We start from the raw sequence: 17,850 nt of genomic DNA, 5'->3' as shown, positions 1-17,850 counted from the left end.
TGAGTGGGTATGACTTTGTATGCACACACACATGCTCATAAATGTCCACAAAGTATTGCAAGCTAACTTTTTGTATACAGTTTACCTGCAACAAGTGTATATCTCATTAAAACTCTGTTAAAAACTGTGAGTTTAATAACATCACACTCTTAGAAGTGACATTATGATCTCAGCTACAGGAATTTCAGAATTTGTCTTTTTGTGCTGTAGTCACTTTAATGTTTCAGATGTTTGTGTAGACTGTATTGGATTTAAAAATCAAATGCTTAACAGATCAAACAATGGCTGTGTAAGCTCCTCTGAGGCATCTATAGGTGTTGGAAGACAAAATTACACAGGGAAGGGCACAGGCCTCCAAGAAGACCAAGACTTAACCCTAATCAGGAGCTTATCTCAATAGAAGGGTTTGCAACAGCCTTGCTGGATTCATAGATGAAAAAACGTATTTTGCAGACTCAAAAACTCTGTCTATCAAAACCTGGGTGGTGGCCTTGTAGCCAGACAAATGCTATTGCCTCTTCTAGTAGCAGCACAGGTTCTGAATAATTCTTTGAGGACAAGTTTTTTTTCAGAACTGTGTCGTCAGGGTTTGCCTGGAGCTTTGTTCTGCTCTTTGTTCCCTCTCATCTAAAAGAGTGATAGCTGTTATTTAATCAGTTTTAGATTCAGCTGAATTTTATATGATTGTATAATTTAATGACTATTTTTATAATAGTCTTCATTAATTTCTCTACCTAATAGGTAGAACTAACAAGTTCTCTATTCTTTTAAAAATGAACTCTCTGAACGTAGAATAAAATTGCAGGATGGAGAAGAATAGACATAGGATAATAACAGAAACCTGAAAACTGGGGGCACAAGGTGGTACAACCAGCCCACTCACCCACCAATGGTCAGTTATGGCTTGGGTCAAGCTGGTTTTAGGGAGACAAGAGAAAATATAAAGTATAGCTATTTGATAGATTGGATATTTGGAACAGTTTCTTCCTTAGAAGGGTTGTAAAGCTCTGGAAAAGGCTGCCCCGGGAAGTAGTAGAGTCATTCTCTCTGGAGGAATTTAGAAGACGTGGGTGTGGCACTTGGGGCCATGATTTAGGGGTGGACTTGGTAGTGCTGGGTTTAACAGTTGGTCTTAGAGGACTTTTCCAATCAAAGTTATCGTATGAGTCTATGAAATCTGAATGTGGCATGGAATTGCAGAAGAGTGTAGAACAAGAAAGAACTAAGGTATGTTAGAAAATGTATAAAAATAAGCCAAATTGGATCCTAGACTAAAAGAGGAATAATGTGCTCCCATCAGCATTGATATCTTTCTCTTGGGGAAAAGTTGTGGACAATGACAGCTTGCCATAACCCTCTCTCCTTTTCCAGTCGAAGTAGGACTCAGGGAGGAGTTTGAGGACAGCATAACACCACAGAGAACAGAGAGGTATTACAAAGTCTGTAACAGATTTTTCATTGTTTAGAAATGATTTTGATATAGTTTACTGTATTTTTTATGGTAATAAATAGATCTGGACTAATAACAAGTTATTTTCTATACTGTTAAGATATATTGTAGCCTAACAGTAAATTCTTAAAATCTTCTTGACTTTCTATCCAGATTGTGTTTATGAGGCCCACATAAACCACATGAGCTATAGTTGAATACCATCCTTAGATGTGGGCAAATTATACTATTCAGCCTATAGGGGTTATACTTGCTTCCCTTGGCCACATAATGGACACAGAGATAAAAAGAGGAAAGCAAAAAAATATTTTTGTTGCTATTAAGGAGAGCTTCTACCACAGTGTTTTTGTGTGAGGGAAGCAAGCAAGTATGGCACAAATCCTTTGTGCTCTGTCCTTGCAAGGGATGAAGATGAAGGTGATGTTTATAAACGAAGTGAACAGTCAAAAAATCCACATAAGATTGGTTTTCTGTCAGATTTGCACGAGTCCATGCAGTCCTTGTGTGGCTCTGACAGCTCCAGTTGCCAGTATAAATCACAGAATATCAGAGGAGCAAGACGCTCTGCCTCTGGATCTTGTTGCCAAAGGCTGCAATGTGGTGAGGCAGTTCCTTGTTTACTTTCGTAATATGACAGCTTGCAATCAATACTCACACAATTTTGCTTGCTGGGCCCTGAGGGGACAAAATGAATGGGTTTTTTCTTTCTATCTTGAGTCCACTAGCTTGGGCCTATTCCATGCCTAGTTTTTAATTTCAGCTCACCGTGATTTTTAGAGGAAATTTGCAATATAGCATTCATCCCCTGACAAAAAAATTGGAAATAAATATAAGCATGTTACTCAACTGATTTTGCTCTCCTTGCCCTGTCTACACTGCTGAGCTCTGTTACTTCCCATGCCCATCTCAGTATTTTCGCTGGTTTAACTAACCTGTATGAACGCTCTCCAAAAGTATGGGCTTCCTAAGTTGTCAAAGCAGGGTAGTAGGAGGAGAGGGGTCTGGAAAGTTACTTGGAGATATTCATCTGAAGCCTGAGAGTAGCTGTCACTTTGCACAAACCTTGTCCTTCCACTCACATGTTTGGATCAGTGGCTTACTTGAACTCAGGCTCAGCAGAGATGGCATACAAGAGCACCATGCAGCATATATTTGTGAAATATGTTTTTAGTAATAGATTTCCCAATATTAATTAAGTACGGAGCTGTGAAACTCTGTAACAAATAAAGAACAAATACTTCTCATTCTTTCTAACATGTAAGCAGCCCACTGGATTTTTTTTCGTAGCTCAGTAGATTTCAGTAGGATTGTTGGCTAAGGAAGTTTTGTAAAGAATAAACCAAAGCCAGTTTTCTGAAATAAAGTAAGATTTTCATCTGCATTAAGGAAAATATCACTGAACAATTTTTTTTCCTGTATTAAATTATTATAGTAATTAAAAAAAATGTTTAAATATCTTCTGCAAAATCTTGATAAACTGGGGAGGGGAAAGGAGGAGTGTTTGCTAGAGTCTATTGCATTGATACCCCTTTATTAAAATAGACATAATTTTCAGTCCTGTAGTTTTACATCCCAGGCAAAACCTGTGGACACTTTTCCTTTCCTGTCCTCCATCCTGTAGGAGTTTTTCTATAGCTCATCCAATATTCCTCTTGTTTGCCCCACTGCCATGTTACTTTCTGTATTCCTGAAATTTTCTTTTGCTTTCTTCTTTCCCTTCAATGTTTTCCTCTTTTTTTCACCAGTTGACTCTGATAACAGCCTGAGGAGGAGGCTACTGTTGAAATTGTTCAGTTTCCTCAATGCCTGTTGGTACTTTGCATGGAGTCACTAAGTGCAACGGAATTGGTTTCAAAGAGTGAAATTCAGGGACAAGCCCTTCATGGTAGCATCCCAAATATCAGGGAGATCATACTTCAATATCTAGTTTCCAGCCAGAGCCTTGCAAGGCTGATGTAAATAATAAATTGCCTTAATTATTTTCTTTGTGGGTTGTGCAAATGAGACACTGAACACAGAGCTCCGTACAATATATTTTCATTAAACTGATCATATAACTAATCTCTGTAACTCAGAGTCCTTCATGTATATGAAGAGTTACTTTCATGCTGACCCCACCTGCTGTTTTATTGCTGTAAATGTTCTTAAAGATGGATGAAGTTTTAACTAGTCAAAGGTAAAAGAAACAACTGATTGCCTTTTGCATTTGTTCAGTGAAGATCACAAGGCAAATTATTAGTCAAAGTCAAAATGACGTGCCTTCAGATGAATGGGTAAAGGCCAGAAATAGTCTTCTTTTCCCCACGATCCTGCACAACAGTTTCATGTAGATTCTCCTTAAAGTTTGAAGGGATTAAATGAAAGCTAGAACAATTAGCTTATTTGAGTTAAATGAGAGTAGGGAGCAGGATCAGTCTCGTTAATTGCATGGATAAATTCAGTGGTTTGTCCAGAGACTGCTTTTTTCTTTTTTTAAAGAATTCCCTTCTTTATTTATGATGCCCTGCTAACCCTTTTGCAAGAAAGAGAGAAGCATTATCAGCTGTAGCTGGTTAAGCTGAGGTGACACCAAACTGTGGTGGGTATCATTCAAACCAACACCAAGCGATATACTGAAAATTTTCAGTTGATCTGGAACAGATCAACTATGATGACAGTTTGAACCTGCAGGAGAAGGAGAGGTTCACAGGTGTGAGATAGTTCAAAATAAGACTTGTGGCCATTTTGTTTGTCTTTCTGGATATTAGCATGCATATACCTGCTGTTTCCACAGTTATGTTTGGGTTCTACTTACACAACATCTGTGAAGTTCTGGCTGAGTGGCATAAATGTAAATTTTGTTGCTAGGAGCTGTGGCATTGAGATTTCACTTTCCTCCCACTTCTCCCACAGTGAGAAGTTGTTACGAGGCCTCTGCTGTGCTGACAAAACACTTGAAGGTATAAGCGGTGCAGAACCCTATCCATAGATTTTATACTGCTGCTTATCATTCAGGTACGGGATAATTTTCCCTACGAAGGTAGAAGCAAGGGAAAACAACCCTAACAGGATTCTTAAAATCTGTAGCATCCTTTTCTTCTGTGGATCAAACTCTGCATTGCCACCAGTGGATTCAGCAACACATTTTTAGGAAAATGAGTTTAGGAATCCAGATAGCTATTCATGTAGCTTTATTCATAACAAGGTGGGTTTTGTAGTAAGGGTTGCCATTTCAGGTATGCTGCAAACTGTATTACTCTGGTATTGTTTGCCACAAAATGGTTTTCTACTATGAGTGCTGAAATGTTAAAATGTGACTTCTGCAAGCAGAAAAAGGTCAGAACTCTAATCAGAAAAAGTGCTTTTCTGTCTTAAATGCTGCAAATTTTTTTTTTTTAAATTTTTTTTTTCTGTGATGGCAAATATGCGTGAGCTTATTTTGCATGTTGTTGGCAGGGTTTTGTTCCTTTCCTTGCTGTCATTAGTGATATGTAATTAGTTTCTTGTCAGGGAGTCTGAGGAAACACCTGCAAGAAGCACTTCCACTGACAGGACAATTTATTTGAATGTTGTAGCAAAACTGGAAAACAGGCATTTACACTGTTAGTAAAGTTTATAATAAATTGTATTTTGTGTGGTGAGATCTAGATCCAGTTCTCTGAGCTTCTGCTTTGTGTGTTCAACTCTCCTTTACAGTGTTCTGGCAAAGTAGGACGTCCTGCTCCTTTCACAGGAGACAGTCTGGGGAGACAGTCATCAGCTGGGGGTTGAAACTTACTGCACACATTTGTTCATGATCAGCTACCAGGCAATTTCACAGTTAAAAACTGAAAATCAAGTATAACTCAAACAGTCAGGTTTTGGACACCCAGTGTTTCCACTCTGACAACATGTTCCTGGTCTGGTGGGCATAGTGTTGATGGCTCTTTGTCTCTCAGTTCATACTGGATGGGCAAGGGGTTCTCTGATGGTGGAAACCCAAAGATAAGTGAGTGTCTTCCCTCCTTCCCAGGCTCCAAAATGTGTATACACTTTTCTTCAAGGGCAGCATGATCCAAAGTCTAACTTTCTCATTTGTAGTTAAAAATCAGTGTGTTGTGGGTCATTCAGACTGCAAACTGAGTGCCATTAGTCTGGTACCTTCTAACTGTTGCAGCCATGATGCCATTTTCTTAGTTTTATTCTTTTTAAGGAGTGACACATAGCAAGTGGTCTGCGTTGTGTTTGCGTGCAAGGAATGCCAGCAGGTCTTCATGCTACAATGTCATGTGTGCTTTTTCTTATATAGTTTGGCTTTTGCGGTGATTGCTGCCACCACTGTGCTTTTGATCACTTTGAAAACACTAAAATGTCTGTACTTAGAGAACATGAAATAGCCGTGACTGTCTTTTGCAGTAAAATCTTAGGCCTTTTTGTTTGCATTGGTTAGGTTTGTGTGGAAGAGAGCTTTGGGAAAGACATTTTAACCCACTGCTGTCCTGTTGCAACCTGTTCAGAATTACCTGCATGCTCATGCTGCAGTGGCACTGGGATAATGAGGTGCCTTTGGACATGCCAGGGGTGAAGCTGCAGAGGGAATGTAAGGCTGTCACATCCTAATGCATGTTTGATCAGCACTTGTGTAAGGGTGACAATGTGTATTCTGCTCATTCCAGCAGCAAGCAATCAGGGAAACTTGCATTACTAAAATGTACAGTGAGAACTGTACAGTTCTTGTGCGCAGGAATTAGCAAGCACATCCAGGGATTGTATTGTGAAGCGAACAGAGCACTTGACAGGAGTCTGAGAATAATATGTCTTTCTTCAGCCCCAGACACTGAGTCACTGTATGATGTTTGGCAAATTGCGTCTACTCTTTTTTAACCCCACAGGAAACAGAGGACCCTGCTTCAAAATGAGGTCTGTAAGAACTATGTAATAAATAGTCATTATAATGATACAGTTTTCTGCTAAAGCTTGGATAATCATTGTCAGCAGTGGCATGAATTTTAATTTGTTTCCTTAACTGAATGGAGGTTTGACATACGCAATTCCATGTTGCAGTTGGTCAAAATGACCCTTGATGGACTGGTCAGAAATTTTGGTGATTTTTTTTTTTTTTACTTGTAGACAGAATTCTTCGTTTAGTGAAAATAAAGTTCTTTATAATTTGAAGCCAATCGCCAAGAGAGGTTTGCAAATTGCTAATAAAAGGTTAAAATAATTTACAAAGAGGGAAATGCTGATATTTTACATTGTTATAGAAATAGCTGGTATTCCTTCTACTACAACATCTACACCTTATTTTTGAACAGTGTTAGCTGCTGCTGTAAAGATTATGAACTTGCCTAGAAGTAGAGGGACAGAAATAAATTTTTTGTGTGCTTGCATCATATCCTGGTACCAAATGGTGTGGTTGCCCTCCTCACCTCTGGGCCGAGAAGATTTGGGGTTCTGCAGTGAAGTGATGTCCAACATGTGCCAGCAGCTTTGCTGTTGCATTCATCTGTGCAGCAGTTCCTGGATTTCAGGCTGGTGGTCTCTAACTCATTGGCAAAAGAAACATTCATCGGTATTGATTAAACGAAACACAGTTGAAAACTAGGATAAACAGTATCTGTTAGATTTTCTGAATTGTTGATTTGAGTATTTTCCACAGATGCCCAGATGTTCACTGTAGCAATACATAAAATATATTGTTCATCTTCTCACCTATGCAGGACATGGCTTAAAAAACATAAAGGTGACCACTGTCTCCAGAGGAGCGGACCACTAGTTAATTGGTTTGAGCACTGATTACACGGAGAAACAATCAGCCATACTGTGTGTGCTGCAGGAACTTACACTATAAAGGCTAAGGAAATGCTAGTTTGTCCTAGATATGTCTTTTTTGCTATCTGCTACATGCTCACATAAAAAGCTTTCCAACATACCTGAATGGGGCATTCTAAAAGCCATTCCCCTCAATGGATCCCTGTGGCAAGAAAATGTCTTCAGCTTGAGTTCTTTTTTCTTTGCTGTCCTTTTTATTTACTTTTCAGTTCAAGTATGTATATTGAATAGCTCCACTCTTTCTCCCAGGAGATGTCAATCATTTCCAATGCTGTGGATCAGGGCCTTTCTGAAAATGCGTGTAATGTACATTGAACAAATGAAAACTAACTAATTCTAATAATTCACCAATGTTGTACTGTACAATTATATATATCATTTAAAGAGTGAGAAGCACCTCATAATATTGGAGCTCCAAGTTACACCTTCTACAGTGGTCCCTAATTAGTTAGAGTAGGTTTAACCAATTCTTCTCCCATGCTGTGCTAATGTACCTGGCCTGAAAAGGTCACAGGCTACTGGGATCTAAAAAGACTCTTACAGTTTTGCTCATGTGAGTTCCTTAACAACTGAGTAAAATTGGTAAAAATGGAAATAATAAATGGAGAAGGCAGTACCAAATACTGATGATATAGCTTCTATTTGCCATTGGTTTGGTCAGAAACTCTGCACTGTGAAAGTTTGTTCATTGTGAAGATATCTTCATGGATTATAGAACAGGACTGTTACTAAACACTTGGTTTACATCTTACTATAATTCTTCGTGCAAAAGTGGGTTATTTCTGACTGCTGTACAGGCTGGAGCATCTAGAGATTGCTGTAATCTGTGTTTTGCTGAGTCCCTAGAGGATTCATTGCCAGCTAAAGAGAGACAAAAGATGGTGCTCCCCTGAAGATCATGCTGTTCCTTCCCTTTACTCTTTGCTCGAGTAACCTGATGAAAAGAGCAGCTATGGCAAGCACAGGCTAGCTGAAAGTTTTCCCATAATCTGGGAATTAGATGGCTTTATCAGGCAACTATTTGATCTCTTACTGCTCATATCTGACACAAATGTGTTGTCACGTAGGAGAGAAACTGACATGCAAAATGCTTTCCCATAGGCAACGCAGTTTCTTAAGCCAGTGGTGCACAGTAAGTTTAAAGGAATGGACATAGCAATACATGTTTATGACGTCAGGAGTCCCCTAACATTAAATCAGGCATTTTATATGACTGCTATGAACCCCTTAGCTTCAGTGCTTGTTTGTGAACTTTCTTTTAGTCATCTGTTGAGAATGTTTCATAAATTCTTTGATTGTCTTACAGCCCTCTACTTTGGCTAGGAACACAGAGCAGCTGAAACTGAGGGCATGGCTTGGGTTTACAGCATGATGTTATAGAAAATCTTGATTATTTCTAAGCTTGATCTGGCAAAGCATTCATAAAGGTGCTGAGGTATTAACATCTTTGCACTAAGCCATTTGAAAAACAGGATTTGCAAAGAAAGATGCTGAGAGTTTATCTCCAGGATACAAAAGAGTTTCATGGAATAATGCTCTGTAAGCTGCTCTGACTCTTCAACCTGTTATTCTGCCAAGCACCATGTGTTTGCCAAATTACAGGGAGAGCCACATGGCACAAGAGTTTGTAGTATGAAAAGCGTGGTTAAAAAATGAGTAACTTGTTTTGTTTTTTTCCACAGCCCAAATGGGGTTGAATTACCTTGTCTTTTTTTAAACCATGACACTAACCTCTGAGATAAAACCCATTTTATCTCCTAAGTAGAGTTGAAGTGTAATTGGAAAAACAGGTGTCTTGAAAATCCAGAATATTTGTATTTCATAATGGGGATACTGTGTAGGATGGGAATGTCTGAAGCACATCACAGACAACATTCCTGTTTTGTCTGACCTGAAACTGCATTTCTCAGTGGTTAACAGTTCAGAAGCCATTCCTGACGCGGAACGTGGCATCACTGGAGGTACTGTAGCTGTGCTGTGCCTAGAATGGCCTTATACATTGTGTGTTTTACAGCTCTGGGTCACGTTGTAAGGAGCTGAGATGAGGAATACATTAAGTAGTTTATAGGTGGCGAGACAAGAGCCTGCATCCTGCTGCAGGTGGCAAGCACTGGAAGCTGATCCAGCTCCTCCATCAGGCTTCGTAACCTCGGCTGACCTCCTTGCTCTGATCACAGTATTTCCTCCAGTAACCCTGCTGAGAGCTGGTGAGAAAGCACTGACCCCTTAGTGAACCTCACAGGCTCCATATGCCAAGGCCTGAATTGCCACCCAGATGCCAGTGAGGTCAAAGAGTCATGATAAGATGCTGTGCAAAGCATCCTCTGCAAAATGCATCAGCTTTCACTTTCTTCCTCCTCCCTGGCCCTGACCCGGGGAGAGGCTTGTCATCAGGACAGAATTTCTGTGTGAGTGTTGGCTGTGAGGCTGGGCCTACCTAAATCTGCCCTTGCTGATATGCTCAGGTTAAAACTGATAGCAGAGAATTTTGATTCTCCTCTGTGTCCCATGTTCTCTGTAAGGATGCACCTGGCAGCTCCAGACTACACGCTGCTTTTCCAGCCTCAGTCATTCCGTGCTAGTCTATATATTTCTCTAAAGTCATTTAAACCAGACTTAGCATCTTGGTGTGTTACCTCGTGCATGCAGAATATCACACACACTCAGTAAAAATTTTTTGTGTTAGTCTTCTTTTCTCTTCTTTCCTACTTTTCGTTCTGTAAAGAAAGTGTCATAGCACAGAGCATTATGAGGTTATGTTAATTAGAATAGCCAGTAGCTATTCTGGCTATTCTAATACAGAAGTAATGCTAAGTAGTTGAGGTTTTGCATGTTAAGATATGGATTTATAGCAGGACAGAAAGGCTCTGCAGTAAGGGCCTAGTGCTTCATTGCATTTTTATTGTGTTTGGTAGTTACAGGTTGGGGTTTTTTTTGTACATAAGACATGCTGCCATTTTGAGCAGGCAGGTTATGCAGATAAACATTTTGATCATTTGTACAGTATGTGTGTCTTTTAAGGTGAAGTTTACAAGTCAATCTCTAAATCTTATTGATTTGAAACACACTATAGGCAGGACAGTGGGCTGAAAATGTGATCTTACAATCCTGAAGAAGAAGCCTTTGCTTTGGAATAGATTGTAATTAAGGAAACTGCTGTATTCCTTATCACCCTTTGCTCTGTAGGTCATATGTCTTGTAGCCTCTGTCTCTTTTGTGTTGCAAAGGTGTGCTTTCTCAGGGTATTTTTTACAATCACAAGTTAGACCTTGATGTTATTTTTAGTATCCTTGGTCCAGTGTGTCAGTGCTCTGCGTTATGAACCTTCTCATGGAATTTGGGGGGGGAAAAAAAAGTAAAACATACTGAAATACCTTTGTCATCTGTTTTTCAGGTTATAAAGTTTTGAACAGTGCCTCTCCAAGAAGTGTGATGAGAAATGGCTTTAGGAAACAATACTCAGAGAAGTTATTCCATCATTCCTTGCTTCATCTTTGTTGAGGTGAGTCCAGCATTCAGCTGCCAAGCCTACAGAAAAGGCAGCTCTTTTCTGCACAGATTAAGTAATTTGTTGCTCATTTTGCTATCAGGAAAGGACGATTTCTTACTTTATAACATAAATATCCATCTTCATACTTGATGCCATTAAGTCCGCCTGGAAACAGTCCTGCACGAGTAGTGCGGATCTTGGGTACAAGAACAAGTAGATGCAGTGTTTCCAAGACCTCTCCATCTGGTTTGCTGGCTTGTCCTGTGGTATTTGGCAGAGATCAGGCAGTAGTTGCAGATGTAGGTCAGTAACAGCTCATCTTCCCATCTTTCCTCAGACCCCTATCTGTCTTGATGCTGCACAAGAGCTAGACCTTGTTCAAGGAGATTTCTGACCTCACAGTCTCATGTTCATAGGCTTAGGAAACAACTCAGCTCTTATTTCTGTTCAGGTGGAATATACAATGTAGATGAGGCAAGCCTGTCCTTTAAATCTGATGGGGAGGGTTGACTAGCACATGGGGTGTGAATTGTCTAGCAGTGAAGTTGAAGGAGGAGTGGATGTTCCCATCATGGAGTATGATCCACATCTTTGTTAAGGGTAGTTGGTGTGACTGATTTTTTAAGTGACTGATTATTTTACTCTGTACAAATGACTGTTTTGTGGGTCTTCTTTTACTTAACCTAACACTGGTAGACTGGCCAGAATCGTTATTAAATCAGCGATTGTTTGACGGGTTCTTATGAGGCTGGGATGGTTTTCCTGGCAAGGGGAGGCAACTCTGTGTTTCGTAGGAGAATGAAAGCTTCCATCAAATTTATGTGATGAAAAGAAAATAACTGCCTGTGAGTAAACATCTTCAGAGCTACCTGTCTGATGTAGCTTGCATGCAATACTCACCTTCTGGCCCAAATTATGAGGCAACTTGTGCTCTTCCATAAGAGAAAGTGCTAAGAACTGTCAAAAGACTAATTGTAATCTTAATGTTGTGTAAGACTTATTTTACTTCTGCTGAAATCTTGCAAGGGTTTGAGTGTGCTGGCAGCAGTGGCAGGTGAAATGGGCATGGTTTTCCAGAGCTCCTGAGCATTGACACTTCCCAGGGGACATGGGAAAAGCATGTCCTGGTATCCAGGGCCTCTCTAATCCTTCATCATCAGCTGGAGTCCCCCCCTTTTTCAGCCAGTAGAGACAGTCCCCTTGTGTGTTCTCCCTACTTTCTGTGCTACCAGCTTAGCCCCCAAAACACAGTCAGACATTCCCTGGGTGATTAATGTAAACAGTACTTTTTATTTTGATTTGAATGGGCCTTTTTGACTGGCTGGAAAATGAGGAGAGAGGAGAAGCATGATAAAATCAGTAGTAAAGCTTGGCACAGGGCCTTCCGAGCTGTAGCTGTGGCAGACATCAGTGTGGGAAGGTGGCTGAGCCTTACAGTGCTCCACAGGGATTTGTCACATAATGTCTGGCTACCTGGGGAAACTGAAGGTGGGCTGTTCTGATGGAGACAATGGGTTTATCCTAACAGCTAAAGAAAGAAGGGGTAAAATGAGGAAAAAACATCAGTGAGCTCAGAAAAAAGCCAACAAAAAATAAACTCTATCAGGAATGAGATTTCTCAAATTTATTTCTTAAACAAGCACTTCTGAGGATTTTAAGTGCTCTAAATGTATGAATAATGACCATGGTTGGCAGCCTATGGCAGAGATATAAATTGTTCCTCCTGTAGACAAGACTGATATGACGATAAATGTGGGTTTGTTCTGTAAGTGTACATTCCTTGTGCTTTGCTGAGTAAAACACAACTTTAAATTAAAAATCAGTCAAAACTAGAGAAGTAGTGTCTGAAATGATGTTCTCTCTGCTACATTTGATGAAAACATGTATTTCTTCCCCTCTTTGCCCACAGTATGGATTTTTAATTTAGCACTACTGGGACTACAAATTCATAGACTTGTGTCAAGCATTGTTGCATTAAACAACAGGAGATCTAATTTCCTGCTGGGAGTGCAGAGATGATTGATTGATAGTAGCCATTCAGTCTGAAAATGGCTACCTGTAAACCTTAAGGTACACTGGAGGTGTTGTTCTTTTTCCACTGCTGTGCTCCCGAGACCAGAGTAAGTGTTGGTTGCTTTTTTCAGACGAGCTGCCCCAGACATGCAAGCCCTGTCTGGATTACCTGGGTTAGGACAGACCTTATTTTTATAGCTTGGAAGCAACCATGAAAACTGATTAGCTGCGTGACACCTTACTGCTGTTGAAAAAAGCAGGACAGCTAAAAATAATCTTGCCTGTTTTCCTGATAACATTCTTCAGTGCAAAAACAATCCAGCAGCAGTCATGTCAGCTGGTCATGTGTACAAAAGAGATGGTCAGTAAATATTATCATCAGTGTGTTCCCCAGAATGTGCTGCCTACTCCCTTGGAATCTTGTCCTGTGATTAAAAGTCTTGGGATATTTATTCTTAAGGAAAAAATGCTGAGCCTAGATTGTCATGTCGAATGCCCTGCCAGGAGGTATTTGCTAACAGCCCACTAGGCAATGTGGTTTAATGTAAGTTATGGTGGCAGTGGTGGAAATGAGGTGTCACAAAGAGTTTGGACACTTTAAATACCATTATGCTCAGTATGTACAAATATGACACAGTTTCAGCAGTTATTCTCATTTCCAATTTTTTTCCAGTTCATTTTCCTGCCACTGAACTAATTTGTAGCAGTTAGTTATTATGGAATCTGACCTGAAGATGAATGGCTCATTATAAAAACTTAGGCCCTTTGCCTGACTCTACAAATTCCTTTTTATGTTCAAAATATGAAAGTTTTAATAATGGAGAGATAGCATGTGATGTCTAATCTGTAATGACATAAATGTTAAATTGACATTTTCGTTCTCTAATTGGAAACACAGTGACACTTATGAGTAGATTTAAAGGCTAAACAGGGAATCATTAAACTAATTTTGATCCACTTATCAAATCTGAATTTCTCTCCCAAATAATGCAGGCAGCTTTCTGGATTGTTCTTTATTTTATTATAAGAGATACTGTTGCAATCTGGCATTTGTCACCAAATGTCTGTGAAGATCTGGTAGAGTACATTTTGTTAAACACATAAGCAATTAATTGGGACGTGCAGGAGTCTTTTCCCTGCCCTCCTCTGCAGACAGTGTCAGTGAAAGGAGCCTTCAGGAGGCTCACTCCCAGGCTTGGTTTACATGTAAGAGATTGCCACCAGATGAGACCAATTTTGTTCCTCATTCAGCTGATGTGTGCCACTGCTTTGAGCAGTGTATGGACCACTGAGTACCTGGTCCATGAGGACTGAAGCTGTTGAACAGATGTTAAATAATAGTGCAGGATGTAGCTTCCACATTTGTTCCAATGATGGACCCAGAGCATGCAGCAGAGTCTGTGGAGCTGCCAGCTCTTGGTATGCTCTGAATCTATCCCAACCAATAGTGCACAGCAGCCTTTGTGAGGATTTGGTGATGGCCAGGACTGATCACTAAAGTGACGGTAGGCAAGCAGGAGAGAAAGTAGGAGAAGCAGCATCTGGTTTGACAGGAAAAAAATTCTCACGTTTTTCCTCTTCCACTTTTCCACTTTGGCCTTTGTTTGCCAAAGTTCTTTATGGAGCACCTCCTCCCTCCTTCACCTGCTGGGATGTCTGTGACAGTGGAGTGTCAGAAACACCTGTAAAAATGCTTCAACACAGCTGTCCCAGGATTTTGCAATCCCACTTTGCGAGGTGTGATCCAAGGAGTGCTGTGTTACATCCTTCCACATAGCATCCACGTGTACTTGTTCAAGGTGGAGAAAGGTAAAATCATAACTGGTAGAGGTGTTTTGTACACAAAAGTACACCTAGTTTTCTGCAGTTGAGGAATAACTTGTCAGAACAACTAAAGTCCCTCAGATCTAGGCAACATCACGTGTAGAAGTGGGAGAAGTGCAGTGCCTGGAAAATCCCAGCTCTCTTCCTGGGGGACTGGTGAGATACACTTCATCTAACAGCGCTTGCCTGGTGCTGTGGTCTTCCCCCTCTTTTTTCATCTCATTTTGGGGTTTTGCTTTCTAGGACGAAACTCAAGCTAGTGGGGTGTAGGAGAGTCCAGTCTGGCTTTGAATTTGGTAGGTTAAAGTGATTGTCCTTGCATTTTCAATGTATGTGATGCTTACCATTAGTGATAGGAATTGTAAGGGGATGTGATAATTCCATTTTCTAGTAAATGTTGGAGGGAAGGTTCCATACTGTGAGTAAACAGCATCCTCATAACTATACATGACTTCAGGGGGAAAGCATGCGAACAACTTTAGAGCCCTTGTGGCTGTTTGAATGGTGTTTTTTAAAGATGCAGTATCCTCATCTTCCTGCAAGGAAAACTCTCATCTCTTCTGAGTCAACACCAATTAGGACTGTAATGGCTCTAGATAACAAATGGTGAAATTTGGTCTGGAATTTCTGCCTGTGTGGCATTTTCCACTTCGTTTTTCTTCCTCCTCACACTGCAAGTCCTGGTTTGAGGGCTTGAGTTGTTTCAGGGTGTGAGTTATCTGAGGACTTATTTTCAAGTGCAATTACTCCTGAAGGAGCTGAGGCTATCTGAGGTTTGTCTCTGCACATGAAAACACTGCAGTTTTCTGGAACCAGATTTAATTAAATTGTCTTAAACTGATCAAAGAGTTACTGAATACCAAGTGACTTTGATATGACTGATGTATATTCCACATTGTGCTGTATTGTGGATTATTGTAATCCTGACTTTGACAAGGTAGTAGGGGCAGACTCAAATAAGCAACACCATTAAAACTTAAAACATTGGACATTTTTCAAATTCTGTAATCTGAAGATCCCACTTTTTCACACTAAATCTATTATTCTGCCCTCAGGAAAGCTTTTGCAGGCAGAGTGGAAACAGTTTCTTCTTGACAATTTGATATACAGGGCATTGCAAAGGGATGGAGATTTTATAAGGAAAATCACTTCTCCCCTTCCCCCCAAAGAATATAATGAAAAATCTGCAAAATTCAAAGGTCTAGTCTTACATCTATTCTGATATGAACTTTGGTTGGAACTGTAGGCATGCTACAGCCTTATAGGATTTCTGTTTCTACAATCAGTGGGGTAAATTTTACCTTACTTTTTGCTATTTTATGTTTGGACAGATTGAATCATCTTCAAATATTAGTTCAAGCGTAATTAAAAAATGGTTTTGACTTAGAGAAGCAAAGAAGGAAAGGATTCTTATTTCCTTGCCTACCTACATGTTCCTGCCAGTATTTCATGTAGTCAAACCAACAGCTGAACTACCCTTTAACAGGAGAATTTCTGCAATACTGAAATCATTTGTGTAACTCAGACAAGTGCCTCTTGAACTTCTGTTTGCCATCAGCATCACAGCAGGACTTAAGGAGCTGTGAAAAATCAGTGAATTTAAAACAGTCATCACGTGTTTTTAACCTCATTTTTCGTTTAAGTGTTCTTAAAACTCAAAGGATTTTGCACATTTGGGTGTACTTGCTGGTGCCCTCTAATTTTGGACAGTGTTCAGGGGGTGTGAAATGTCTCTTTCTGTGTGCTGTGGTCCACAAAGCTACCTTTGTAAGAGGATTGAATGTATTGGGAGTCACTTAAAAAAAAAATCACTTCTTTCATAAGAAAAATAATAATTCTGTCAGACTTTAATATAATCATTAACTGGAAAAGCATCCCAAGGGGAAACAAATAGTCGCAGTGATCAGTACAAGTATCCAGTATCCACCAAGTGGGGCTTTTTGATTTTGTTTCCTGCTGAGGCAGAAAATAAGGTTTTTCGAGTGGTTCGTGTGTGCTGGCTCAACCCTTTCCCTTTCCATAGGAGTCTCGCACAAAGCTATTTAAAGCCCTGTGCCTTGCTTTCTCCATCTGTGCTGTGCTTAGTCGTGCTGTGCTGCTCCACTGGGATGCTGTGAGGACAAAGTGCCCCGAGGGACATGTCATATGCTGGTGTTGTATAAACTGCCTGTCATTAGATCCTCCAGTTAGACCTGCTGCGTGAATTGGTGGTGACAGATGCTGACCAAATTTGGGGGAGCTCCCTTTGTAGCAGGGTGATGTTTATGCATAATCCCTATGCTTCAGTCTCTCCTGCTTCTTCAGATTCACTGTTTCTTATTTTATTCTCTCTGTTTGTTACTCTTTCTAAATATCTCTTTGTGTTCCCCATTTGCCAGTCATTCCTCCACGTTTGCTTTCTTTGTCTGTCCTCCACATATTTCCCTTTGTTCCACGTGACTAGATAACTCTGTGTTGTAAAATTGCCTTAATCTCATTGAATAGGTGTCTCTTCAACACTGGATTAGTTTTGTTGAATTGCTAAGCAGCTTTCATATTACCTGACTGTAAACGAAATCCTTCTAGTGCTTCACAATTAGGCAGAGAGTGCAGAAAACTCGTGGCCAAAATGGACACTGTGGAATAGAGCACATTACTATTTGATTCGCCTTAACATCTTGAGAACCTTTTAAAATTAAGGGGCTACCCTTGAGGGATTAGCTCCTTGTCGTGGTTTTGCCAACCAGCCCATCCCTGGGGCTGAGGATGGTTTTGTCCAGGTAATTTCCGGACAAAAAGGCCAATCAAAAGTCCAGTAACGCCTTTGCTAATTACATCTTCAAGAAAACGGAAGAGAAGGTTGTTGGCGCAGTTAAAATTAGTAGCAGCATCCATGTAGGGGAGAGAAGTAGTGGGCCCGAACAGGGCCAGACTCCCTCTTCCCCCGGCTTGGGCCAGGGTGGGGGGAGCAGGTGTAGCACTGAAGTCTTCCCTTTTCTCTTGTGAGAGAGTGAAGAAAAAAAAGTTTTGAAGTGCTTGGACAAAAACCGCTGTGGAAAAATTCCAGCCGAAAGATAACGGAGCTTCCAAGGTTGAAGCTGGCAGCTGAAACTGCAGCAAGAAAAGTAAAGTGCGAAAGGGGGGAGGCTTGTTTCCCCCCTGCCTTTCTGCTCTCTCTCCTTAGCAGGGAAAAGACTGAAAAGTAATCCCTGCTACTTGTAAAAGCTTGTTGAAGTAAGGAGAACCCCTATGCAGCTAATAGAAGAGTCTGTGAATGTACCAAAGAGAACCGAAACTTCATGAG

General features: G+C 40.4%; 1 protein-coding gene across 2 annotated transcripts in view; it reads left to right on the top strand.

Annotated features, from left to right (window-relative positions):
- The window catches only part of PLPPR1 (phospholipid phosphatase related 1), a 120,662-nt gene that overhangs the window by 45,941 nt on the left and 56,871 nt on the right, over window positions 1-17,850 (top strand). For both annotated transcript variants that reach the window (XM_027878009.1, XM_027878008.1), the window contains exon 2: window positions 10,635-10,742. In XM_027878009.1, the coding sequence (XP_027733810.1) occupies window positions 10,680-10,742 (63 nt within the window). In that variant the 5' untranslated portion in view covers window positions 10,635-10,679. The remainder of the gene's footprint in view (window positions 1-10,634; window positions 10,743-17,850) is intronic.

This window comes from Empidonax traillii, unplaced genomic scaffold (genome assembly GCF_003031625.1).
Source record: "Empidonax traillii isolate 1590-97213 ecotype Southwest subspecies unplaced genomic scaffold, ASM303162v1 scaffold37:size1818073, whole genome shotgun sequence".
NCBI classification, from domain to species: Eukaryota; Metazoa; Chordata; class Aves; order Passeriformes; family Tyrannidae; genus Empidonax; species Empidonax traillii.
This window is presented reverse-complemented; position numbering and strand designations above follow the sequence as displayed.